This window comes from Triturus cristatus, chromosome 2_2, assembly GCF_964204655.1.
Source record: "Triturus cristatus chromosome 2_2, aTriCri1.1, whole genome shotgun sequence".
In the NCBI taxonomy this organism is placed as follows: Eukaryota; Metazoa; Chordata; class Amphibia; order Caudata; family Salamandridae; genus Triturus; species Triturus cristatus.
The window spans coordinates 923,198,484-923,225,977 of record NC_140582.1 but is presented as its reverse complement, the minus strand read 5'-3'; the positions used below and the strand labels follow the sequence as shown (position 1 = coordinate 923,225,977).

At 48.6% G+C, this 27,494-nt stretch overlaps 1 protein-coding gene across 5 annotated transcripts in view; it reads left to right on the top strand.

The window, feature by feature from the left end:
* ZCCHC4 (zinc finger CCHC-type containing 4) overlaps positions 1–5,869 on the top strand; it is a 452,628-nt gene extending 446,759 nt beyond the window's left edge. For all 5 annotated transcript variants that reach the window (XM_085642314.1, XM_085642317.1, XM_085642316.1 and 2 more), the window contains one exon: positions 5,644–5,869. In XM_085642314.1, coding sequence (XP_085498440.1) covers positions 5,644–5,776 — 133 coding nt within the window. In that variant the 3' untranslated portion in view covers positions 5,777–5,869. The remainder of the gene's footprint in view (positions 1–5,643) is intronic.
* Positions 5,870–27,494: the final 21,625 nt, after the last annotated feature.

The following is a 27,494-nucleotide window of genomic DNA, read 5'->3' as shown; positions in this document are numbered from 1 at the left end:
TTTTGACTGGCATATTGCTCGGCCTGCATGTTCTTGATCTCTCTGAGGGTCTCCACTACCTGGCTGAGGCCCCTGGTGTCACGCCGGTATGAGTCGAGGATGTTGCTGACGTGTGACATTACCAGTTCCTGAGCCAACTGGTCAGGTTCGCGCCTCCGCCGTCCTCCACTCCCACCACCCCTGCCCACTTGCACCTGGCCTGCCTTTGTGGGCACATCGGGTCTCCGGGACCCCTGAGGGATGGCATTTGCGGTGTCGCCTGCCTCCTCCTGGGTGCCCGGAGAACCTTGTCCCTCCTGGCTGTGTTGTTGTGTGCGGGCAGGGCTCCTGGGTGTCTCCTGGGATGTGGCAGGAATGGGGGTGGTGGTTGGCACAGTTGTACCTGACGCAGGTGCTTGGACACCAGAGGGGCCAGGTTGGTCTGGGTCATCCACGGAGTGGTGAGAGTCGTCGCTGCCGGTGGGGTCCTCTTCACGCAGAGCCTGGTCCTGTGAGTCTTCCCCCAGTGTTGGGGGGAGATCGACGACGTTGACCTGTGTGTGAGAAAGACTATGTTAATTGTGTTACATGCGACATCCATGTTTCATTCATTTTTGAGTTGGCACAGTTCCTCTGGGTGGTTGGATATGGCTTGCATTCCTCTCGCAGTGCACTTGTGCATGGGTATGTCCCTTGGCCACAGCTTTCGACACTTTACCTATGTGTGACACAATCTTAGTTGATGCATATTTTTGGAACGCAGTCAGCAGTGTAGTGAGCGGGCGTAGCGAGCCATGCAGAGCCGCCTTACGTGTTGCACTGTACTTTGCCAAATGGTGTTTTCACCATGCTATTTGAGAATGCAGGTAGGTAACTTGAGCATTTGTGACAGGCTTCTACCAAACACAGTGGGTAGGTTTACTGGGTGTAAGGTTAGGTTTGTGCCTGCAGCACGGATGTACTCTTGCACAGATTGACACATGTCCCAGTGTTTATCACAGGTAAAAGGGGGGGTTCAGGCACTGCCAAACCTTGTCTACATGCACACAGTCCACCTGCTGATGAGCGGACATGGCCACACCACCCAAGGGTGATTTGGTCTCCCTCTGTCTCCCTTTCTCCCTCCCTCTGTCAGCCTCCTCCCTCTGTCCGTCTCCCTCTGTCTCCCTTTCTCCCTCCCTGTCAGCCTCCTCCCTCTGTCCGTCTCCCTCTGTCTCCCTTTCTCCCTCTCTCTGTCAGCCTCCTCCCTCTGTCCGTCTCCCTCTGTCTCCCTTTCTCCCTCCCTCCGTCAGCCTCCTCCCTCCCTCTGTGTGTCACCGTCTGTCACCTCAGCCCAGCTTCCTGGGGACACACAGTCTGCAGGTCTTTCAAAGGCCATTGTCTTGTTCATGTGGGTTTGTTTGTAGTCTCCGGGCACCCATTGGGCGGAGTGTCTGAGTCGGCACTGCTGCTGTGGCGGTGTGTGCTGACACTCTTCCAGAGTGATGCGTCTTGATTAGCTGCTGTTATGTGCAAATTGTGCCTTCATACCCATGTCATCCGGCAACGCGCCCACCATTTGCAGGCAACACAGTACTGTGTGGGGACACACTGTTTGTATGGCTGTGCCCTAGGCCATATGGGCTGAGGGCATTGTTGTGTGCTTCAGAGTTGCTGTATGTTAGTTTTGGGGCCCACCCTCCCGGCATCGGGGACATCCTGTCTTGTGTTGGTGTTTTGTGTGACCTGTGACTTGGCATGGCCTTGCTTGGTGCATGGGGCATAGAGGCGCTAGTGGCATGTGTGTGTTTTTGGAGTGTGGTTGTGTCCGGTGCTGGCTTTGGGGGGGTTGCGTGCATGATTGGGATTTTGGTTGTGTATGGCGTTCCCCCCCATGTGAGGTGAGTTGTTTTGTACTCACCAGGGTCTGGGACTCCTTGTACTCCGTCTACTCCCACCGGCGGCAGCGTGGCCATCACCTTCTCCTCCCAGGGATGGTACTGTACCAGTCTGCGTGGCGGCCCTCCTCCAGTGATGTTCCCCTGGTTGTGATCGTCGGTCATTTTGCGGCGGACCGTCCTCCGCAGATCGTACCACCTGGCTTGGCACTCATGCCTGGTCCTTCTGGTGGCCCCAACAGCATTCACAGCATCGACAATCCTCTGCCACATGGCTAATTTTTCTGATATGCTGGTCCGTCTGACCAATGTTCCAAAGAGCTGTGGCTCGACACTGATGATTTCGTCGACAAGGACCTCCAGCTCATCCTTTGTGAACTTTGGATTCTTGTTAGTGGGCATGGTGTGGGGTGTGGGTGTGGATGGTTGTGGGGGTGTGGGGGTGGATGGTTGTAAGTGTGTGAGTGTGGTTGTGAAGGTGTGTGTGTGTGAATGTGATGAGGGGGTGTTTGTGATGGTGGTTGTGTGAAGGAGTGCAAGTGTAAGGTGTATTGATGGTTGTAGTATGGTGCAGTGCGTTGTCTCTGTGGTCTGGCAGTGGTGGATCTGTTGCAAAGGATCATGGTTTGTGTGTGTTGGGCCTTTTTATTGGTCCATTTGTGGGTGTGGGTGTGTTTGAACTTTGGGTGGGTGTGTTATAAGGAGTTGTTGTGTTTTGGGCCTCTGTTTAGCTGTTTGGCAGTTGCAGGTCAGTGTATGGGGTGTATTTGTGCTTGTTGGACATGTTTTGTGGTATTGTGTGAATCGAATTGACTCTCCTTGTGTTCTTTGGGGTTGTCCTGGTTCAGTATGTGTGTTTTTGGCGTCTGTACGGTACGTACATGCACTGGTGGGGTGTTGGTACGCTCCATTCATACACGGGTGGGGGTACGCGCCGTACATACACGGGTGGGGGTTCGGCGCGTACATGCACTGGTGGGGTGTTGGTACGTGCCGTACATACACTGGTGGGGTGTTGGTACGCGCCGTACATACACGTGTGGGGGTTCGGCGTGTACATGCACTGGTGGGGTGTTGGTACGTGCTGTACATACACTGGTGGGGTGTTTACGCGCCGTACATACACGGTGGGGGTTCGGCGCGTACATGCACTGGTGGGGTGTGGGTATGCTCCATACATACACGGGTGGGGGTACATGCCGTACATACACGGGTGGGGGTTCGGCGCGTACATGCACTGGTGGGGTGTGGGTACGCTCCTTACATACACGGGTGGGTGTACGCCCCGTACATACACGGGTGGGGATTCGGCGCATACATGCACTGGTGGGGTGTTGGTACGTGCCGTACATGCACTGGTGGGGTGTTGGTATGCGCCGTACATACATGGGTGGGGGTTCGGCGCGTACATGCACTGGTGGGGTGTTGGCACGCGCTGTACATGCACGAGAACGGTGTTGGTACGCTCCATTCATACCCGGTTGGGGGTACGCTCCATGCATACACGGGTGGGGGTACGTGCCGTACATACACGGGTGTGGGTTCGGCGCGTACATGCACTCGTGGGGTGTTGGTACGCGCCGTACATACACTGGTGGGGTGTTGGTACGCGCCGTACATACACGGGTGGGGGTTCGGCGCGTACATGCACTGGTGGGGTGTTGGTACGCGCCGTACATGCACTGGTGGGGTGTTGGTACGCGCCGTACATACACTGGTGGGGTGTTGGTACGCGCCGTACATACACGGGTGGGGGTTCGGCGCGTACATGCACTGGTGGGGTGTTGGTACGCGCCGTACATACACGGGTGGGGGTTCGGCACGTACATGCACTGGTGGGGTGTTGGTACGCGCCGTACATGCACTGGTGGGGTGTTGGTACGCGCCGTACATGCACTGGTGGGGTGTTGGTACGCGCCGTACATACACGGGTGGGGGTTCGGCGCGTACATGCACTGGTGGGGTGTTGGTACGCGCCGTACATACACGGGTGGGGGTTCGGCGCGTACATGCACTGGTGTGGTGTTGGTACGCGCCGTACATACACGGGTGGGGGTACGCTCCATGCATACACGGGTGGGGGTTCGGCGCGTACATCCGCGGCGGGGGGGGCGTTTGGCACGTACATACGGGGGCTGGGGGGGTGTTCGGTGCGTAAGCGGGCACATGTCTCGATGGTTGCTATGGGAGTTCGGTCCTTACGGTGTATTTTCCATACGGTTGTAAAATTGGAAGGACGGGACGGATCGTACTTGCGCGGTCGGACTTCATTTTTCCGATTCGTAGGGTAAATCGTCCGGGGATGTGTCGGACACATTTTCCGACCCGAGGACGTGTGGGGAAATTTTCCCAATGCGATTCGTATGGACATTTTCCCATACGAATCGTACTTGGCAGTTTGTACGCTACTTGTACGATTCGTACGGTAAAAATATCGGATACGATTCGTACGGGGCAATTTTTTCCAGGATCGGAATCGGCACCTTAGTTTCTTGTTCCAGTAATTGCTGTTTTGGGTAGTTACCAATTATTATTTTGATGTCCCTTCACTTTTGATGAGACTTACTTTTGCTGAAGCTCTTTACTTTTATAAAATATTTTAACTTCACAAACTGTATTTGCATTATTCAACTGACTATATTTTTTCCATTTATTATTTCATTGGATAAGAGAGAAACTCATTTTTTGAAAGAAATAAGCCACCACATGAGGCCAGTGGCAAAGTTCAGTCTCTCTCCTGCAGACATTTTTTGATACTTATGAATGAAAGACAGCCAGTCACAATTAACAAAATGAGGGTTATTAAACAATTGGTAATCCCAACTATATCCAAGACAACACACCTCAGAGCCGATATACAGAAGTAAATACTCCCAGTCAGGGAGATGAATGGATGGTGTGGTTCCACTTGTAAGAGGTTTAACATCTCAAATTTACGAGCTGCTCCTCTTCACCGCACTTACTTCAATTTTTAAAAATGACTCTCTGTACATTTTCCCTGACATGCTCAATTATCAAAACTGTTTCGACTATTTTGTACAGTCAGTAAAAGTAAAGTTCTCCTCTAAGCTGTGTTAACTGGCGACTTAAGCAATAGGTTTTGAGTTCAACTGGTGTCTTCCTAGATATACTGTTAGCGCAAGCTAATGAGGCAAAAGCCTACACACAGTGCAATGGTATTAGGGGACCATTTTGGATTTTTGTATTGAGGAGGGTGAAGATGTCCAAATTTCAATGTAAATATAATAAAAAATCAACACTTCTTCTCAGGTAGCTTCAGCCATCGTGGTGCTGGGTGGAAGAGACTGCCCAGACCATAATTTCGAATTGGTAGACTAAGAAGAGTTGTGTAAACAATTCAAACGACAATGACAAATCAAAACTGGATTTTAAACCAATTGGTTATTGAATATATTAACCAAGCACTGACGGCTAGGAAAAGCTGGGTGCAGCTATTACCAAAAACGAGGGTGCAAACTGCTGTAACATGAGCAATGGTTTTTTCGAAAAGTGTGGCGGAGAATATATGACGAGTGCAGTGTTGTGTTCTTAACCTTAGTGTAATGTGTTCAAATTTTGAAACCATGTTAAATTTGTTATCACAGTAGAGATTCAAATGTTTGATGTGTCCAAGCTATAGCTGATCATAGAGAACTTAGCACAACACTTTAGCCAGCAATCTATCCAAAAACAGCTTACATGGCAAAATGGAGAGAAATTGTTAGGGTTTTGGTCAAAATAGCCAATTTGAAAACCTATAATGCTTTAAACAAATTTTGTTTTTCAGAGTAAAACAGAATCGGAGCAAGAAGAATAAATACAAGATAAAAATCTTGAAGATGAAAGGGAAATCAATCAAGCAGACTGCAGTTGCAAATAAGAAGACAAAGAAGAAGAAAAAGAAGAAAACTCCGTCTTGACCTTATTTTATGCACTTTTCTATCCATAAATTGGCATCTATCTAAATGGGATTGACATTTATCTATTTTCATAAATGTTATTTTTAAAATACATGTTATTGATTTTTGAAAATAAAATGCATAAAATCAGCTGTACAAGTGTGGCACTCATGCCGAGCTGCCATTCCCAATAAGATGGGAGCAATAATGGTACACAATGAACAGAATGCAAAACAAGTTAATATCACATAGATATTATGCCATTTTATCACATTTGTCAAGCATGCTAGCCACACTCTGATTAGCAGAAGCGCTTCCAATTCCCCAGCAATTTGGTGCTTTGCAAGAAGCAGAGTAAGGAACCTAAGCTGAGGGTGGGTCTCTTTTTTACCGACAACAATCCCCGCTGGAAAAGCTTAGCTGAATTAATTAATTACCAGCCCAAGAATTCTGCCAAACGTTCCACACTCCCATCCCAAAGGTGTGACACAAGCTCACATCCCTGCAACATATGCCAGAAGTCCGCTTCTCCCACCAGCACTTGGGACAGGTGGAAGCGACAATAGCTTCAGGCCCTCATCCGCTATTTATAGTGACTCACTTAAACCTATTGCGGAGAAAGACACATTTAGGGGCAGATGTATTATTTTATTGCTGAACACATTGTGTCTACAATCAATCAGGTATTTGTTAAGCGCAACTACTCACCCGTAAGGGTCTCAAGGCGCTGGGGGTAGAGAGGTGCAGGTTCCAGTCCATCAAGGAGGGGGTCTGTCGAAGAGCCAGGTTTTGAGGTTTCTTGAGAAGATGGGAAGCGATGTTGTCTGTCAGAGGTGGAGCAAGAGGGCGTTCCAGGCTGTGGCCGTGAGGAAGGAGAAGGAGCGGCCTCCCGATCTGGTCTTTCGGGTGCGGGGGACCAACTGCATCTCCAGGCTTAACTCTCATCTCACCTTCACCTTAGCCACAATCTCAAGATAAGTTATCAGCATGCTACGCAGTACCAGGGAGCTTATCACTACCGATTTCTACATCCACCACACCTTACAAAGGCTCCCCAGGTCATCAGGGCTTGAAATTACCAAAAGCTGGTGCATCTCAAAACGTTATGGGTTTATCCTCAACATGGAATTTTCCAGTTGACTCCAGTATGATATTCTGTACCACAAAACGTTCTCCATACCAACCCCCACGTACCCCGTCCTCCCCTTCAGCCCCCACCATCCAGTGAGAATTAGATGCCTCCCTGGAAATTCACAGGTGTTGCTCACCAGTCATTCGGCCAGTTGCTTTATCTTGCACGGTTCACTCAGTCCTAATCCTCCACTCTCTGAATGATTTTCATGGGACTAAGTAGAAATGTGGGCGCTTTCACAGGCAATACCGGTAAAGACACTAGGCCTTTTTGATTGAGGACCATGTTTGTGATAGGACTCTGTGAGATCTCAATAAACCAGTCTATGACCTGCTGCAATACCACAGTTTAACAATAGGACTCAGAATGTGGGACTTCTTACCTACCTTCCTCATAAGATAAACCACTTATCGTTATGTTACACTTGATGATTTCTTATCCCATTGAAAGGGTGTGAGCATCAGATCCAATTCCTTAAATTAACACTTTAGTATGAACATAGGCGCGACATGGAAAACTAAATCAGGCCGAGGAGATAATTTTAATAAATGCGATCGGTCCTAAAAACGACATTGGGAATACGCCCCACAAATTCACAGAACATTTGTTTTACTTCATCACCTCAATTACATTAACTTTATATACAACCCTTGGTTCAAAGCTAATCCAGATGCTTTAACAATTCATTGGATATTCGCAAGGGTAGCTGAGATAGGTGACTCTGTGAACAACTGACGTCCCCCAGTTAACACACAGTCCAGATACGTTCCCTTACTTCTCAAATCCTGCACCACAAGAAACCCTGAATTGGGGTTTTCCAATACAATAATACATCATTGGAATATTGTAAAATGATGTGTAAAAATTCCCACTTCCCCGCCCCAATCTTCGATGGCATAAGATCTAACCATGTCTCACCTAACACGCAAGGGGCTTGGTTAGTAGTGCGAATGTCCATAGGAAAGTGGGCAGCCCTGCTGAGTGCCCCGTAGATTGGTTTGGGTCCAGGATTCTTTGTTGCTATGGATATGTGTGGTTGGACTAGTGTAAAGGAGTCCGCTATATTGGAGGAATGTCATACCCAGACTGTAAACAGGCAGTGCCATCTACATGTACAGCCATTCCAAAGTGTCAAAGGCTTTCTGTGTGTCAAAGCTCACAATAACAGCCAGGCTACGTTCCTTCCTGTGTACATCTAAAAGAAAGAACAGTACTGTTTCTACCAGGGATAAAACTGCACTTATTTGGAATAAGCAAATGCAGGCATCAACTGGGCTATATGGACGGCCAGCACCGATGCCAATACATTAGCGTGTACCTTTGTTGGCGACAGAGGTATGAAAGACCCCCACTCAATTACTTCTTTGCTCAGCTTGAGGATCAGCACCACTAATGCCTCTAACACACGGTTACTCATAGTACGGCCCGCGGGCCGCCAGCGGCCCGGCAAGCCTTCCTTGGAGGCCCGCGGACCTTGCAGACATCCTACCTGTGTTTAAAAAAAAATAATTAAATAGTGTTAGCAAACACTGCCGGGTGCAACAGCCCGGACTCTGAGACTCTGCTCTGTGGGGGCCGGGGGATTCCAGTGATTGTCAAAGTGGAGATGCAGGGGCCTAAGAGGTGAAATACAACAAAGCTTTATTAACATGTAAATGGTCTTTTAAAGACCTGTGAAGTGTTCGGGTGCGGCTGTGTATGCGCGCTGGGAAGCTGTCTCAGCCCAGGCTGATACACACACGGGGTGAGATGACAGAGGGTGACGGAGGGAGACAGAGGGAGAGGAGGGAGACAGAGGTTGACAGAGGGTGACAGAGATAGGGAGACAGAGAGGTGCAGTCTGGGGGAGACAGAGGAAGGGAGACAGAGGGAGAGGGAGGCAGAGGGAGGGAGACAGAGAGGGAGGCAGAGAGGGAGGGAGATTGAGGGAGGGAGACGGAGGGTGACAGAGGGAGGGAGAGAGACAGAGTGAGAGGGAGGGAGACAGAGGGAGGGAAAGAGCCAGGGAGAGAGACAGGGAGAGATAGAGGGAGAGAGACAGTGAAACGGAGGGAGGGAGACAGAGGGAGGGAGACGGAGGGAGGGAGATGGTGGGAGACAGAGGGAGGGAGGGAGACGGAGGGAAACAGAGGGAGGGAGGAGACTGAGGGAGAGGGAGGGAGGGAAACAGAGGGAGGGAGAGGGAGACAGAGGGAGAGAGACAGGGAGAGGGAGGGATGGAGAGAGAGAGACGGAGGGAAGGACACGGAGGGAGATGGAGGGAGACAGGGTGGGAGGCAGACGGAGGGAGGGAGAGGGAGGGAGACAGGGAGGGAGACAGGGAGGGAGAAGGAGGGAGGGAGGGAGACGGAGGGAGGGAGGGAGACGGAGGGAGGGAGACGGAGACAGGGAGGAGACGGAGGGATGGAGATGGAGGGAGACAGAGGGAGGGAGACAGAGGGAGGGAGACGGAGGGAGGGAGACGGAGGGAGACAGACAGGGAGGGAGAGGGAGGGAGGGAGAGGGAGGGAGATGGAGGGAGAGAGATGGAGGGAGAGAGACGGAGACAGAGGGAGGGAGACAGAGGGAGGGAGACAGAGAGGGTGACAGAGGGAGGGCGACAGAGGGGGAGACAGGGGGAGACAGAGAGGGAGACAGAGAGGGAGGAGGGAGACAGAGGGAGGAGGGCGACAGAGGGAGGGCGACGGGGGAGAGAGACAGGGGGAGAGAGACAGGGAAGGTGAGGGAGGGAGGGAGAGGGAGAGGGAGAGAGGGAGGAAGAGGGCGAAGGGGAGAGGAAGAGAGAGAGAGATGTGTGTATTCCGGGTCTGGTGGCTCAGTGAACGAAGGCGTCTGATGCAGGGACCTGTGTTCAACCTCATGGTCACAATGTTTTTTTGCTTTAGCCCCGCCCCTCCCCCTCTGACCCCGCCCCCACCGGTGCGGCCCTCGGCCACAAACCACACTGTAAATTTGGCCCGAGAGAAAGTTTGTGAGTACCCATGCTCTAACATGATGTCTGGTAAGGTTACCCTGGGCAATGCTTCCTCGAAGAGCTCTTGCTAGCTGGGCGCAAGCAGTTTAGTACATTCCATATGGAATTCAGTTAGCAAAAAGTCAATGCAAGGTGCCTTTAATATGCCCCTGTCCCTGATTGCACCACCTATTTTTTCCTATTATTGGAAGGTTTAGAATTTCTCAAAGCTTGTGTGCTACGACAGGATATCCAGAGTCCCCAAATTAGTCTTGGATCTGATGCCTATTAAGTTGGGTTTCTTGCTCCTTCACAACCCTGAAATATTCAATGATCACCACCTTGCCTGTTCAATCTGTGGGAAGCTATTGCAGTCCAGATGCCCCACTTGAAACCACCTACCTTCAGCAATAAATAACATACACACATATGGGCAATGCACTGCTCATAGCCTCACTAATCTTTCATTTTCATTCAGGATAATTCACAACACATTAACCCAAGTGTTACAGTGACTTGGGTGAATGGCAGGTTTTGCCGTTTGTGAGTCATTTTCTATATAGGCCATCTGCTAAGAAGTGTAGAGCATGGCTGCGGCATGAGTTCTGGTAATCATTGTGAGTCGCACACCATAATTGGTGAATTTCAGGTCTTTTTCGATTTTCGAAACAGAACTGAACTTTAACAGATTTTTTGCATTGAATTGCATTTGTTATTTATAATTTACCACATTCACCTGCCATGTAGCCTTTCTACATTGCATGGCCTTCAGTCCGGCCAGGCTCCCAGACCACTTCAGCTGTTGGTGCAGCTGGGGTTGCTTAACACCAGACTTAGGGGCCCTCCCAGTGAAGCACAGTTTGATAATTGTTAATTTCTTTCAAATATTTTATTTTTATGGCAAACAAAAATGAAATATTTGGAAAAAAAGTAGCAGTTCTTAAGCGTTGCTCCATTGGAAGAACTGCAAGCTTGCAAAAATAAACTAACCAGAATGTACTGGGAGGGCTATTGAGCCTGGTTGTACTTCAAACTCAAAGTGGAAGGGTATTGGCGAGTGCCAGTCCTGTTGTGAGTGCGGCCATGTGGAGGTTGTTATATATATCTCTGAACCCCTCAACAGTAATTATGATTTTATGTTTGTGCCGATTTTCATTATCTCCCACTCCTAGAGTCTTTGAAAACCTGCCTGTTGAGCCAGTAGTATTAACCAAAGGTCCACTCTTACACATCGCGTGCTGAGTCTTTCAGTTCTATCCAGTCCTTGAAATTCCAGGATTTACCAGATATGTGTGACTTGGATAAGTACCATACATTTGACACCAAATTATCTCAATCTATGTTTTGCATTGTGTTATGTTTAGTTGCTTCAGGCAAAACAGTGCGGTATTGAACCATCACCTCCTTGCCTGTCTTCCTCGTTCCAGTCCTTACATAACATGAGAAGCGCTCCATTCCAAATACTTGTTACACTTTGGAAGTCTTTATTCCCTTTTTTGAGGATATGACCTAATTCCCGCTACATAATACCCTTTCTCTACCTCAGTAGACACTATTTATTTTACTGCTGTCTCACTTCAGAGACAGCATCTCTCTCTCTCTCTCTCTCTCTCTCTCTCTCTCTCTCTCTCTCTCTCTCCTCTCTCCCTCTCCCTCTCTCCCTCTCCCTCTCCCTCTCCCTCTCCCTCTCCCTCTCTCCCTCTCCCTCTCCCTCTCCCTCTCTCCCTCTCTCCCTCTCTCTCTCTCTCTCTCTCTCTCTCGGTTTTGTTTCTTTCTTTTCTATACTTGCTCTTGTCCCTATTACACCCGGGATAAAGATTCAAGGATCCTACATGCACTAGCCTCCATGGTAGCCCTGCTCTGGTACGGTACCTGGAACGAGGTGAGATCCATCTGCATGGTCTGATTCCATTGAAGGCTCTGCAACTAATGAGCACCTCTCTCTATAAGAGAAATTGGTCATCTGTGACCAATCCTTTTGGAGTCGACTGCCCTTATGGACCTCACTAGAGGTTGCTACAGGCAATGCCTGTTAGCTGACAGTGGGCTTTTTAAGGGCTATTTTGCTGGGGGTGGGGGGGCTCTAAAAACAACAACAGAGGCGAAAAAGTGTGCAGCAAAGTGCTACGATTTGGAATATGAGGAGTCAAAAAATGAAGCTAGTAACCTTTCTATCTCCAAAGTGGATATGCAAGGCATGATTGATTCTAAAGTATCAGTTGAATGAATAAAAAAAAATCCCCTTGTGAACACGCTGCTTACACATTCTCCTGGATCTCTCCTCAGCGTTCGACACGGTCAAACATGATAACCTGATTGATCTTTTTGAAAAAAGAATAGGGTTATCAGACCTCGTTTGAAATTGGTTTGCCTCATTCCTACACAATAGATCACAGAGAATCAAAGTCAACCATTCCCAACAATACCCCAGTCACAATTGGGTGCCTCAAGGATCTGCACTATCACCCATGCTCTTCAACCTGTACATGGAACTACTTACTGAAACTTTGAACCGTTCAAACATATATTATCAAGTGTACGCAGACGACACTCAAATATACCTCGAAATTTCCTCACCGATAATATCAAAACTCTTAACTCTGCTCTTGTGAAAACAACTCAACATTGGCTAACTCACAATCACCTTATGCTAAATACCCTCAAGACGGAATTCCTACTTATTGCCCCCCTCAATCATACTACCCCCATTTAAGACTGGCTCAAACAACAAATGGTCTTCACTGTTTGTAATGTCCTACAATGCATTTTATACTGCTGTTTACCTACCATGACCTTGGCTATTCTTTCTCATCTCCTGGTTATATTGCTTGCTTTCATGTACAGTGCTACCCTGATGGGTCATGTTCGTGCTATATAAAACCTTTCAAATAAATAAATACAAGATTCATAAAAGGAGAGTGATCCTATCAATATGTGCAAGGTGCAAATCTGGAGGAGGCATTTGCACATATTAAAAGCTGGATTTTCAGTGAATGAATAGGTGAATTCCACATCCAATATGATGTGCCTGCTACAAATTCTCTACCTTTGTATAAGGCAGTAAAATACATGTTGTGGAAAGACCTGGATAAGTCAGGGTTTCTATGTTTCCTGTCAAAAAAGATACCAATTGGACAATTGTATGTAGGAATTTAATTAAATTCAAAAGGTAAAGTCAGTTCTAGCGAGTATGGCCTCTTTGGCTTCAAGAAGAAGCTCCATTGGGTAAAAAAAAAAGAGGGTGGAAGGTGCTCTAAAAAGAGAATTTGGGGCCTCGAATTTTACACTGAGGGTGAGCACTTTTTCAGCATACATGGCTCAGATACTGAAGAACTTACTGTTGCAATATGATCAAATATAAGGAAAGAATCCTCCCTCTTTGTTGGTTTCAATGAAACCTTCCTCTTTTTTCTTTCAGACTTATGGTATGATTTTATTTTATTTGATCTTCAGCTACTACAGCTGGTGCGTCAACCACTGCATTCTGAAAATAAATGGCTGTGGAACACCCTTTTAGAATGGTAACTGCTAAAGGAAGATCTTTTATAAGAAGACGTCCCTTTCAAGCCTTACAAGATACTAAACATCCCTTTCAAAGCCAGGCCTGAGGTTAGGGGGCTGCGTTGTCAGGAAAGTCTCGGCCAATTTAGAATTCCAAGCAAAAGTAAGAGGAAGGTGGGTTAAACATGGTTTATATATGGTCATGTAGTGTTCTTTAAAAAGGTGAGTCTTCAACTCTTTCCTAAATTGGAGCAGCTTTGGGGTGAATTATACCAGAGAATCCCTGATTCTAGTAGTTGAAAGAAACTAACTTTTCTAACCTAATTGGAAAACGAACATAAAGGATGCGTATCTTGAATTTAATAAAAGATGGTTATTCTACTGACTTAGTAAATCCTAATCCTGACCCTCAGTTTCTAAAAAACCCTTCTTCCCAGAAAAGATCTACCTCATTGAGCCTCACAAGAGGGATTTCAGTCTTTATTGATGAAAGGGGCAAATGGGCAATAACTCCAGTGCTTCTGCATCAGTGGCAACAAGGAGTCTATTGTTTTCTTTCCAAAGCCTGGGGGAACCTTTCGCTCTGGTCTCAATCTCCAATGGATCTGCTTATAAGATACGAAAAATTCGAAATAACTTTAAAGATGGTAATCAAATTACTCAGAAGGAGACTTTATGGTGACTGTGAACTTACGGGACATATATTTCCATATTACAATCCAGAAAGATCATCAGTGATTTCCTGAGATTTACTGTGTGTTGCGGTCGCTTCCAATTTCAAGTCTTATCTGCTCTTCAGCCTGTCATTAGTGCACACAATTCTTGCAAAAATTCTTGCATCTGTGGCATGCATCCTTACAACTGGAAGGCATTCCGATACATCATAGTTTAGATGACTGGTGAATAGTGGACAAGTAGAAGGTGTGCTGCAGATTAAACAACATGGGACTTATAATGAATGTGAAAAATTGTCCACTGTCACTAGCTCAAGAAGGAACCTTTATGTGATCAGTGTTTAGAACAGATCTGGAGCTATTCTGAACAAGTCAGACTAACTAAAGTACATCAGGCTCCTTCCTAGCTCCCTCCTTCTGGAATTCACTCCCGTTGGATATTAGACTCTCTCCTTCTCACCCCCACTTTAGGTCCCTTCTCAAAACCCATCTCTTTCACTTTATTTATACATAAGCACTCTTCTCTCCTTCTCTGCCTTTTCTCAAGTAAGTGCTCAGCGCCAAGAAACCGTCCGGTGTAAGTTGCGCTCTATAAGAATTTTTTTACATTACATTACATTACATTACATTACAGGCTCCTGTAAGGGGCTGGCTCAGAGGACAAGGTTAAATAGCAGCCACCTACATCAATTATCCCCTGGGCTTGACTCGATCACAAACCATTAATGCAACATCTGCTGATTCACTGGGATCCTCGATCTGTGAATTACAAGATGGAGATGCCAGTGACACAACAGACTGCACAGTCCCTTCAATGGTGGTTAAATCCATTCAATCTCGGTAGAAAACATTGTTTGCCAGCCCCGTTACCAGCTTACCGACTAAGGATGCGAGTCTAGCAGGTTTGGGAGTAATCTTAAACAATCTGCACATGCAGGGGAAATGGGCAGAATCAGAAGTCCAGCAGTCCTAAAATTGGAGAGAGTAAGCCGATTTTGGGATCTCAGAGGTTTCTCACTCCTAATCCAGGAGAGGAGAGTATTTATTTGCACGGACAATCAAGTGGTGAAAATATGTGTGAATCACAATGTACTTATGACCACATTTATCAAACTTTCACGCAGTGCAATGCAGCAAGACAGCTTGCTGGGCTGCGTAAAAGGGAGAGGGCAGGAATGTGCCATATTTAACATTATATGGTGCATTTCTATCCTTTCCTTGCGGTGGCACATGATGTGCTGCCTTGCGCCAATGGAAGCACCCTTGCACCATGGTGCAAGGGTGCCTGTGTTGCAGGCAGGATTGTTTTTGTGCAGGAAGGGGTATCTTCCTGCACAAAAACAATCCTCTGAGGTTTTTTCCTCTTTCTACGTGTGCTGCAGAATGCAGCACATGTGAAAAGAGGAAAAATCAAGGAGAAATAAAGATATTTCCCCTTGTTACGCATCCCCTGGGAAGGCGTAGCATTTTGATGCGGTCCCAGGTCTACCATTAATGGTAAATCTTGGAATGCATCAAAATCCATGGATGAATGCATGGAAACACCCTCGTTCCACCCATAGAAAGCCTACCGGGATCAGAGTTACGCAAGGCAGCAACTCGCGCTGCCTTGCATTAATCCAGATGAACAAGTTACTTACCTTCGGTAACGATGTATCTGTAAGAAACATTAGTTAGTTAGATTCCTCACCTTAGAATATCCCCAGGCATCAGACTGGATCCGGAAGATTTTTGTAGCAATACCCCTTGCGCGTCGCTAGGCGTCGTCTGCGGCTCCGCGTCCGTCGTTGGCGTCGTGCGCCGGAATGACGTCGTCGGAGTACTTAGACGCCGCCCTTGTGCGCTGACGTCAGTTCTTGTACATAGCTTTCCGCGCCAGGAACGCAGAGCCATGCAAGAGACCGACACTGGTGCCAAAAAATCTAGGGCCCTGAAAAGGATAGCCTTAACCCTAGATGTCAGTTCGCAGAACGGGGAGGATGGGTGGGTCGGTGAGGAATCTAACTAACTAATGTTTCTTACAGATACATCGTTACCGAAGGTAAGTAACTTGTTCATCTGAAAGAAACACGTTAGTTAGATTCCTCACCTTAGAATAGATACCCAAGCAATACCAACCCCGGTGGTGGGTCTGCGAACCAAGATCACACCAGACAGTTCTGGAGGACAGAACGGCCAAAGAAGCCATCCCTCCGGACTTGGCTGTCTAGGCAATAATGCCTGGCAAACGTGTGCAGCGAAGCCCACGTGGCCGCCTGACAGATGTCCTGCAAAGGGACTCCCCGTCCCAAAGCAGTAGTAGCCGCTGTGGCCCAAGTAGAATGGGCTCGCAGCCCAACAGGCGGGTCCTTTTTTGCCAAGGATTAACAGATTTTTATACACAAAACGACCCACCGGGAGATGGTCCGTTTGTGCACAGCTTTTCCCTTCTTTGCACCCACGTAGCCAACGAAAAGCTGGTCGTCCACTCAGAACTGTTTTGTGCGGTCCAAATAAAAGGAGAGCGCACGTTTTGGGTCCAGACGGTGGAGCCGCTCTTCCTCTTTGGAAGGATGCGGAGGCGGAAAGAAGGTGGGCAAGGTGACAGATTGCCCAAGATGAAAGGGGGTCACCACTTTCGGTAGAAAGGAAGGACGAGGCCAAAGGACAACCTTGTCCGGATGAACAGATAGAAAAGGAGGCTTGGTCAATAGAGCCTGGAGCTCACTCACCCGTCTAGCCGAGGTGATGGCTACCAGGAAAGCAGTCTTAAGAGTCAGAAGACGAAGAGGACAATTGTGAAGAGGCTCAAAGGGAGCGCACATCAGAAATGTTAAGACAAGATTCAAGTCCCACTGAGGCATTACGAAAGGGACAGGAGGGAACGTGTGAGTAATGCCTTTAAGAAAGCGTGAAACCACAGGGGACTTGAAAAGAGAAGGCTGATCAGGAAGCCGTAAGAAGGCAGAGATGGCAGCAAGATAACCTTTCAAGGTGCCCAAGGCAGAGCCCTGCTGGGCCAAAGAAAGAAGAAAGAGGAGGACCTCAGAAAGAGGGGCGGAAAGGGGATCCACAGCCTTTGCTGTGCACCATGCCACAAATTTGTGCCACCGGCAGGTGTATACCGTCTTTGTGGAGGGACGCCTGGCTGCCAGAATGATATCACAGACTTCAGGAGGCAAGTCAAATGGCATCAACTGCCGCCGCTCAATCTCCACGCATGGAGGTGGAGGCTGGACAGGTTCGGGTGGAGGACCGTCACCTGCTGCGACAGAAGATCCTCCCGAAGGGGCAGACGTATCGGAGGATCGGTCAACATACTGAGTAGCTCGGGATACCAGTACCTTCGTGCCCAATCCAGAGCCACCAAGATGACTTGGGCCCGGTCTGCCTGATCTTCTTCAGCACTCTGGGCAGAAGTGGTATAGGCGGAAAAGCGTACAACAGACCGCAACTCCACTTGCGACGAAAAGCGTCGCCGAGCGAGTGCCGCCTTGGAAATTCCAATGCGCAGAACTGCTGACATTGCGCGTTCTCGTCGGTGGCGAATAGATCTAACCAAGGCTCTCCCCACTGCTGAAAGAGACCTTGCGCCACCTCTGAGTTCAGACGCCATTCGTGGTCCATCATGCACCGGCGGCTGAGTTCGTCTGCTCTGGCGTTCAGAGAGCCCGCCAGATGTTGAACCACTAGGGTGACGCCCTGGGGTTCCAGCCATGTCCAGAGGCGCAGAACCTCCTGATAAAGGGTCCACGACCCCACCCCGCCCTGTTTGTTGCAATACCACATGGCGGTGGTGTTGTCCGTGAACACCTGCACGACACTTCCCCGGACAGAGGAAAGGAAAGCTTTCAGTGCAAGTCGGATCGCTCTCAGCTCCAACAAGTTGATGTGGAGGCGAGACTCCGCCGGAGACCACAGGCCTCTGATCTCCGCCTCTCCCATATGGCCACCCCATCCCAGGAGGGACGCATCTGTCACTACGACATGCTCCGGTAGGGGTAGGGAGAGGCTCTTGCCCGTGACCCAATCGCGGTCCGTGAGCCACCACTGCAACTGCTGTGCAGTGCCCTCCGAGATCAAGACATGGTCGGACAGGTTGCCGTGATGCTGGGCAAACTGAAACTTCAGGTCCCACTGCAGAGCCCGCATGCGCCGCCTGGCGTGATGCACTAGTAGGATGCAGGAGGTCATCAGCCCCAGAAGCCGCAACACTAGCCTGACCGAAACCCAGGATAGAGGCCGAAAGATAGGAATCAGGGCCTGTATATCCCGGACGCGCTGTTCCGGTGGATAAACACGGAACTGCGCCGAATCGAGAACCGCTCCGATGAAGAGGAGCTTCTGAGAGGGGCTCAGGTGTGACTTCGGCACGTTGATGGAAAACCCCAGCAAATGCAGGAGATCCGCCGTAGCCTGGAGGTGGGAGACGACTGCCTGGGGCGAGCCCGCCTTCAACAACCAGTCGTCGGGATAGGGGAAGACTGGGACCCCTGATCTGTGCAGATGAGCTGCGACCACAGCCATCACTTTCGTGAACACCCGAGGGGCACTGGTAAGGCCGAAGGGGAGCACGGTGAACTGAAAGTGCTCCTGACCCACCGTGAACCGCAGGTAACGCCGGTGGGCCGGCAGGACGGGGATGTGGAAATATGCGTCCTGCAAGTCCAACGCTACCATCCAGTCTCCAGGGTCCAGGGCAGCTAGAACCTGAGCCAAAGTCAACATTTTGAAACGTTCCTTCCGGAGGAAGGCATTGACTTCCTGAGGTCCAAGATAGGGCGTAGGTCCCCTTTGCCCTTCTTGGGAACCAAAAAGTAGTGGGAATAACAACCACGACCTACTTCTGGGCTCGGAATGCGCTCGACGGCCTCTTTGGCCAAGAGGGCCGAAACTTCCTCTTGCAGAAGATTCAAATGATCCTCCGAGATACGGTGGTGCTGTGGTGGCATGGCTGGAGGGGTCGTCTCGAAGGGGAGGGAGTAGCCCCTTCGGACGATTTGCAGCACCCACCTGTCCGAAGTGATGGTACGCCAGTGGAGCAGGTGATGGTGAACCCTGCCTCCCACTGGCGAGGAATGGGCCTGAAAGCTCGGACTAGGAAGGCTTTGAGGCGGATGCTGCCGGGGTGGATGTGGACTGACCGCGTTGTCCTCCAGTACCGCCTCGGCGGAAACCACGTCCGCGACCGCGTGCAGGCTGGTTCTGCGGCCAGTGGCTAGGCGGACGTGAGGAGGTGCCCCTTCCTTGGCCACGAAAGGAGCGAAAAGCGGAAGTTTGTGGCCGCGGGGCTGAGAGGCCCAAGGACTTGGCCGTAGCCCGGGAGTCCTTTAAGCGAACCAGCGCACTGTCCGCTTTCTCACCAAAAAGGCGAGTGCCATCAAAAGGCATGTCCATGAGAGTACTCTGGACATCCCCTGAAAAGGACGTGGACCGCAGCCAGGCGTGACGTCTAAGCACCACCGTGGTAGAAATCGCCCTACCCAGCGAGTCCGTAGTGTCGAGTCCACATCGGATTGCATGGCGCGCTGCATCTCTCCCATCGGCCAGAGCTGAGGAAAGCCGTGCCCGGGCCTCCTCCGGGCACAGGGGCAGCACGTCCTCCACCATATCCCACAGAGAGTGGGAATAACGGTCCAAGAGACAGGCAATGTTCAAAGACCGCAGGCCCAAACTGAGCGAGGAGAACAGCTTCTTACCGAACTGTTCCAGTCCCTTGGAATCCCGGTCCGGAGGTGCGGACGGGAAGGAGGATTGGGAGGTAGAGGCCTGGATAACCAGACTCTCGGGGGTGGGGTGTTGGGACAGAAAACTGGGGTCGCCCGGAGCAGGGCGGTGGCGCCTGGCAACGTTCCTATCCACAGGAGGGACTGTGGAGGGCTTGGACTAGGTGCCCTGCAGAACGTCAATGAGGGCCTCATTGAATTGCAGCAAAGGCTCAGTGGAGCATGCGGCAGACTGAAGCACCTCAGTGAGGATGTTAGTCCTCACAGCCACGGCAGGCAGCAAAAGCCCAAGGGCCGCGGCCGCCTTGCACAGCACCACAGAAAAAGCTGCACCCTCCTCCGAAGCCACAGTCGGAGGAGAGATGAATCCAGTGTCCGTTGAGGTATCCAAACCACTGGCCTCCCCCAGTTCATCTGCCCAGTCCTGTGAAAGTTGGCCCTGAAGGGCCAAAGGGTCCACGGACCCCTCCCAGTCGCCCCCGTCATCCGATTCCTGGTAAACAGGAGGAATGATCGGAGCTGGTCGATAGAAAAAATGTGTCTCTAGCGGCGTCGGATGCGGCGTCGGGCTGCGCCGCACCGGCGTCGGGACCGGACAGGGGCTGAACCGGAGATCGACGTCGACCAGGGTCGGCGTCGGAGGTGGCACCGGTGTCGACGCCGGCGGAGGAGGCGTGACTAGGTCGACCGGCGTCGACGGGGGCCCAGGCATGGGCCCCTTGGGAAACTGCGGTGTCGGGGCCGGAGCCTCCAACGGCGCCGGGGCCAGAGCCGAGGGCGCGCATTGTCGCCCAGTCGAGTCCGCGGGGCCTGAAGGCGCGCCAGCGGGCGTCGACGGTGGGGCCAGACTCCTCATGGTTGAGAGGAAGGCACTGACCTCCGCCGGCGTCGCGTCAGTCCCAGGGACCGGCGGGTATGGGGACGTGCGCGGCGCCTGCGGCTCCGGCGGAGCCGCGGGGGTGGAACCACCCTGACCCTCGGCCGAGTCGCGCGACCGACGAGTGGAGTCCGAAGAGCGGTGACGCCTCTTGGACTTATTGGAGCGCTTCGACTTACCCGAAGACTTCGAGCCAGACGAGCGACGATGTCGAGTGCGGCTCCGCGACCTCCTCTTGGACCGGGATCGAGAGGGGCGCGGAGCCGAGTGGCGAAGCTCGAGAAGCTTACGGGACCGCTCCCGCCTAGCTTTCGAGGTCAGGGCCATACAATCGGAGCACGACTCCGCGTCGTGGTCGAGGCCCAAACAGTACAGGCACCGGCGGTGATGATCGGTCACCGACATCAGTCGATGACAGTCGTCGCAGGCCTTGAAACCAGGCATCCTACCGGCACCAGAGTCGAGAAAGTGACCAAAAAGGGTTAGTCTAAAAATGACTAAAGGGGTAGCTCTCCCGGATCGGCGCTTACTGGCGCGGAAAAAAGAAGAACTGACGTCAGCGCGCGAGGGCGGCGTCTAAGTACTCCGACGTCATTCCGGCGCACGACGCCAACGACGGACGCGGAGCCGCAGACGACGCCTAGCGACGCGCAAGGGGTATTGCTACAAAAATCTTCCGGATCCAGTCTGACGCCTGGGGATATTCTAAGGTGAGGAATCTAACTAACGTGTTTCTTTCAGATTTACGAAGCACTACAAGGACATGCAAGGTGGCCTTGTGTTGCTTGGTAAATCTGAATTTAGTGTTGGTGTTGCCTTTGCATTACCTTACGTGACTCAAGGGCAACACAACACTATAATAAATCTGGCCCTAAGTGTTTGAAATTAGACTCTGGGGCAAGAGGGAAACAGAATCTCACATCTTTGAGGGCAGCAAACATTCTAGGTCATAAAAAGATCTGCTGAGCTGGGTCTTTCCTTTGTCAACAGAGAATGTGTTTTTTTCTCAGGGAACATTTCAGTTTCTCTGTTGGAGGGGATTTCCAGGCTATACCTATATGCGTCACCAGTAAATGCCATGCTTGCCCTGTTTTGTATTGTAACACATTGTTATCAGGCATGAGGCACAGTTACTATATCCTTCAGATGACCATAACGACTGCTATATGCCTTTCCCCTATTCTTCTTCTCCTGAAGGTGTTAAAAATATTTTGGATGTGGGGTTGGGGAGTGCAGGCAATGTAATAACTCAATTTTGGCCTCTATCATGGTTTCCTCCTCTGAGGTAGCTGCCAGTAGACCCTGTAGTAATTTTCCTAGTGTCCCCATCTCCTCTAAGATTCTCTATTCTTTCACATCAGGTGTTGAGCTGCCTTCACCTCACGCGGTGTGGGTTGAGAGGAGGGGACTGCAGGAAAAAGGATGTTCTAGGGAAGTGTCACTCTTCATACAGTCTTCCAGAAGAGGGTTCACAATGTCAAGTTATCTAAAACACTGGTCTACGTTTGAGCAATGTTGTAAGAAAATCAATATTTCTCCAACTTCAGGGCAACTTTTTAAGTTCCTAGACTTGTTGCGGGGTGGTTTTTCAAAGTGGACCAGCCCTTTCTTCATTAAACTCACAGTGGAAGACCATTAGGGATTTTAAAGAACCACAGAGATTGCTAAATTGGATCTGTGGTAACACAATTGTTTAAAGGTTTTCATTAAATCTGTAATGTAATGTAATGTAATGTAAAGTCTACTTCTATAGCGCTACTATCACTCCAAGGAGTATCTTGGCGCTCACCCAGCTCAGATGTACGAGAAGGGGGGGGGAGTAGACACAGATTCGCGCAAGACACTACATCTCAAACCATTGCTATACAAGCTGAATCGGACATAGAGTATACTCAAGTTTTTAATGCTTTCCTGTATTGGGTTTCATCCGACATGGAACGTAAGGAAAAGGGGAGCTTGTTCCAGGCTTTAGCACCCAACACGAAAAGAGATTTGCCACCTTTGGTTGTCAGCCTGAATTTAGGGATAACCAACAGGTTCTGGCCCACAGATCTTAGACAACGTACCGGATTATATCGTCTAAAACCCTCGGTTAGATATTTAGGGCCTCGATGGTGAAAAGCCCTAAAGGTAATCAAGAGGACCTTAAAAAGAATTCTCTTTGCAATTGGTAGCCAGTGTAATGCATCCATTGCTGCAGAAGCTGATGATCTGCGAGGCCAGCCTAATACTAGGCGGGCCGCTGCATGTTGGACCATTTGTAATCTGTGGAGTACCGATCTGCTGGCTCCCGCGTATAAACTATTGCAGTAGTCCAGCCTAGAAGTGATCAAGGCTACTGCAACAGTTTTTCTGGCTGACAACGGCAAGAAATCAAAGAATTTTCTCAAGGTTTTGGTTATGTGAAAACATGTGCCAGCTACAGCAAATCTGAAACCAACCGCCTATTCCCCAATTAATGTTTCATCATTCCCAGGAAATAGTTCTTGTTCTTCATTCAGGATTAAAGAGGTGGTACATTCTTCAGACACCTTTTTTCATTTACCTTATTCTTTCGCTGTTGCATATGGTCCTGTGTTGAAGGGTCTTAGATTGGCAATAATGTGGGCTTAACAGTCGATTTGGGAGATGATTCAAAAAGGAATCCCAGTTAGATTTTTCTGTGCAGCATCTACATCATTGGCAGAAGCAAAAGGGTGTCCATACAAAATAATTGTACAGAAGTACCTTGGGCCACTCCTAATACATTTGTTTTACGCTACAAGCTAAATGTTCGGTAACCTAAAGAGATGCTTCTCTGTTCGGGTGATATACAAGCTATGGAATGAGTTTTTCTTTTGTTCACATCTATAAATAAATTTAGTTTCTTCTGAGAATTATTCCTGCCTTATGTGTTGTGCATACCTTTGTACATCCTTATGTCATGTGAGGATCAGAACAAGTAATACAGGTGAGGAGGTAATGTTGATATTACTTACCAATAACCTTCATTATTCCATGCCTTAGGGCCCGATTTTGATATTGACAGATGGCCCATCCTCCGCCTGGACAACAGAGTAAATTGATAAAGCTCTGCCGCCCTTACGGAGGTGCGGTCTGCCAATTTTTGAAATGTCCATCTGCCCGGCAGACATTTAACCATTGACAGAAAACACTGTAGAGGCAGTTCCTGTCAATACTATGTATTTTGCCAGACGGCTTCGTCCAGCAAAGCTACAATCTGTTTTATTTTCAAAAAGAAATTCTCAAATCGAGATTTTCTTTTTTATAATAAAAAGAATAACGCCCCCTCGCCATTGGAGGTTCCTCCCATAGGAAGGGCGGCATTGAGCACTTTTCAGTGCTCTTGCTGCCAGGTTTTTTCTGGCAGTGATGGGCATTGAAAACGGCTATATGTCCACCCATCTAAATTAGGTGGGCGGACATATAGCAAATCCTCTGTCGGCCCTCAAGATGGGTTTTAATACCCTTGGTATGACCAAGATGTGCTTGGGCGGGGCAAGGGTATTGGAAAGCCCAAAAAAAACCTTGTAAAGTGAAACTAGAATTTGGTATAAGATCTCTTGCGAGGTGGAATGTACCTCGATGTTATGTAAGGATTGGGACGATGATGACTAAGGCTCAGAGTAATGACTCTCACTGAGTGCCACTATTATAAATATTAGATTCTAAATGTGGTTATTCATTTCTATGACAGAGCAACAGTGAGAAACAACTTGTTTCCCATTGCTGGCACATTATAAAGGAATTTGAGGGCAGTTTGAGAGTCTGAGAGTACCACATGGTGTTGGTGTTGTCTGTTGTCAGGGGAACTAACCTCACTTTAATGGACAGAAGGCCTTCAGCGCTAGGGAAATAGCCTGCAATTCCAACAGGTTGACATAGACACAAGTCTCCATGGAAGAGAATCGTCACTTCTCCGACTTTCCCAGATGACCTCCTCAACTCACCAGTTACTTGCAGTGTCCCTACCTGCAACTCTGAGTGGGGCAGGAAGAGGGGTCTGCTGCTGATGTCGGGAGGTTTTCTGGTGCATGGAAGTGGTCTACAACAGCCTGTGGTAAGACCACCTTCAACTGCCAGTCGTCAAAGTACACTGCTGCAACCACCACCGTCCTTTTTGTGAACACTTGAAGGGTGCTCTGTCAGAAAAGAGGTCACCTACCTCCTCAAGAGAGTGTCAGTCAACGCCTCATTAAATAGAAGTAAAGGCTCAGATGAAGTTTGAGCAGGTTCTATAACCTCTGCTAAAACATTGGTTTTGACTCCCATAGTGGGCAACTGCATGCCTAAAACCTCTGCCACATGTCCCACCCCTATTGCGAAAGAGGCATTCTCTTCTGTTGCTGGTCCAGGGGGAACACAATTGAGTGTCTGGATAAGTGTCCAGCACAGTGGCATCTTGTAAGTTCAGATATAAATTGTCATCCTCATACTGTTGGGAAAAATACTCACCATTATTATCCCCAAAGGAAGATTGGCCCTGGGCGAAGTCTGAACCGAAAAGTTGTTGGTGCAGCTCCAAGATAAAGGCAGTGATCTGTCTGAATCTGAATGGACTAGGGCCGGGTGCATCAGTATAGTGTCTTGCAACCTTGGTCAAGGCCTAGATGGATTTGGTTAAAAGATAGCGAGGATGATCAGAATGGAGTTGTCCTCTTGTAGTGGCAGCATCGGGACTGGCATGGATCTTGGTGCCGGACTGGAGGTCTGCTCCAGCATTGGAGAGTAACCTGAGGAGGGTTCTGAAGGCACAAATGGTGCCAAGGCCGGACACTCCAGCGGTTACCCCACTGGAGACCTTTGCAGATCTGTGAGCCTGAAGGCGCACTACAAGGGACCGGACGGATTATGAAATGTCACTCGAAAGACCTCAATTTGTTGCATTAATTACTCTGAAGAGGAGAGTTCAAAACTTACAGTGAACGTCACATACCATATATGCTTATCTTTCAGACATTGTATTTTGTCGGCAAGTAATTTTACTAGTCGTGGTACAGTTTTTGTCCAAATAGCAAATCACAATGCACTGTTTTAATTACACTGTGTACTCATTCATGAACAACACATGTTCTTAATAATCCTACTAGCACCCCTAGAATTAGAGAATGTCTTTTAAGGGTAGTTGTGACAGCCCCCCCCCCCCCCATTAATAACCGCCATCCAAGTGGTTACCCGGGTTTGTTTGGGTGCTGGAGATGAAAGTTTGGAGAAGCTGGGGGACATGGAGATGATTGGCTGGTTCAAATACTTTCCAATTAATCAGATAATAGATTCAGCCCCACACAATTTTTTAATCAAGTACCTGCTTAATCTCATATTCTTTTTCTCAGACAACTTCGATGATTTTGGAATGGTTTCTAAACTCATCTTTGGATGATACAATTTAGGCACTGATCCATAGAGCACAGGGTGGATTTTCAGTGATGCTGAAAGTTCAAATTTGACTTTGATTGTAATTAAGATCTTATTTATTGGTTAAGAGCTGATAAATATGGGGTTAAGTTTACAATTTCCTCACAATTGTAGGTGTTTGGTTGCCAGGCAAACATTGATTCCAATTTTCTAATCGGACTTCTTAGAACGCTTATCAGCGAAATATTATTCTTAAGTTTTGCTTTTAATGTGTGTCTTTTTGCCCTCTTTAAAGTGTTATGAATGTTATTTTGATGTTCTTGTACTGTCGAGTGCTTTGACAGTACAGGCTATTCAAAGGGTAAAATGTTTTGATGGAAACCACTGACACAATAGAAGTTATATCAACCTGGGGTGGAGTATTTTCTCTTGTATACAATTCTGCAATCCACAGATTTTTGCTCCAGTGGTTCCCTTGTTGAATTGCTAAACATAGCAGTTATTGTTTGGTTTAATCGCTCTGTGAGGATGATGGCTTGAGGGTGATATCTAGTGGAATTTCCATGATCAGCATTTATGGTTTTACATACATTTTGCCAGAAGTGGGAAGCAAATAGTGTACCTCTTTCTGTATTGAGGACTCTAAGAATGCCATCTAGGAGGATGATACGTCATGCAAAACGGTGTGCCAATTTTGAAGCCTTAGGCACCTTGCCAACATTATAAAGTGCCCTATTTTAGTGAGGTGATCAATAACCACTAGAATTACTGTACGATTATTACTAAGTGGCATTTCGACGATGAACTCCATAGAAATCATGTGCCATGGGGTTGGTGGTATAGGAATGGAATGTAGCATCTCAACCAGCTTTTGGTGATCTGATTTGGATTGTGCACAAATACCACAAGTTGAACCATGATTGATTACATGCTTCTTTTACCCTTGGCCACCAGAATCTTTTGGCTGCTAGAATCTTTTAGACTCTAACATGATGTTCTAGGTCTGGGCCAATCATCCAAGTAAAGACTTATTGTGGCAAGACGACTAATGGGACAACTAATGTTCCACCTTGAAATGGTAGCCCATCCTTCAGGATCTGCCTGTAACCACTGTTCAGCATTTAGGGTTTGCACCTTTCATATACCTGTAATACATTTCAATAGGAAATTGTCAGACTAGCCGATTACACTTATTTTGATTTCTTTAAGGGTTTTTTCTTGCAGTATCAAAGAGGGAGTCTTAATCTAAATCTATTGGATTTCCTATTTAAAAAAGGGCATCTGCCTTACCATTTTGGCAGTAAGTGATCAAAATCAGAGAAAAATAAAGGTCAATGTCTGTCACGTGGGGTGAGGGCTCTAGCGGACAGTAAAAATTGCAGATTACAGTGGTCAGCGTAGATTTTTCAGTTATGCTAAAATTTTATTAGGATGGTGTAAGTTAGATTCTTGGTTAGATCTGTTTGCCTCCGAAGAGAACGTGCAATGTCAGCATTTTTTGTGCCCTGAAGTTTCCAAGGCAACTCATCACGAGTGGAGCTC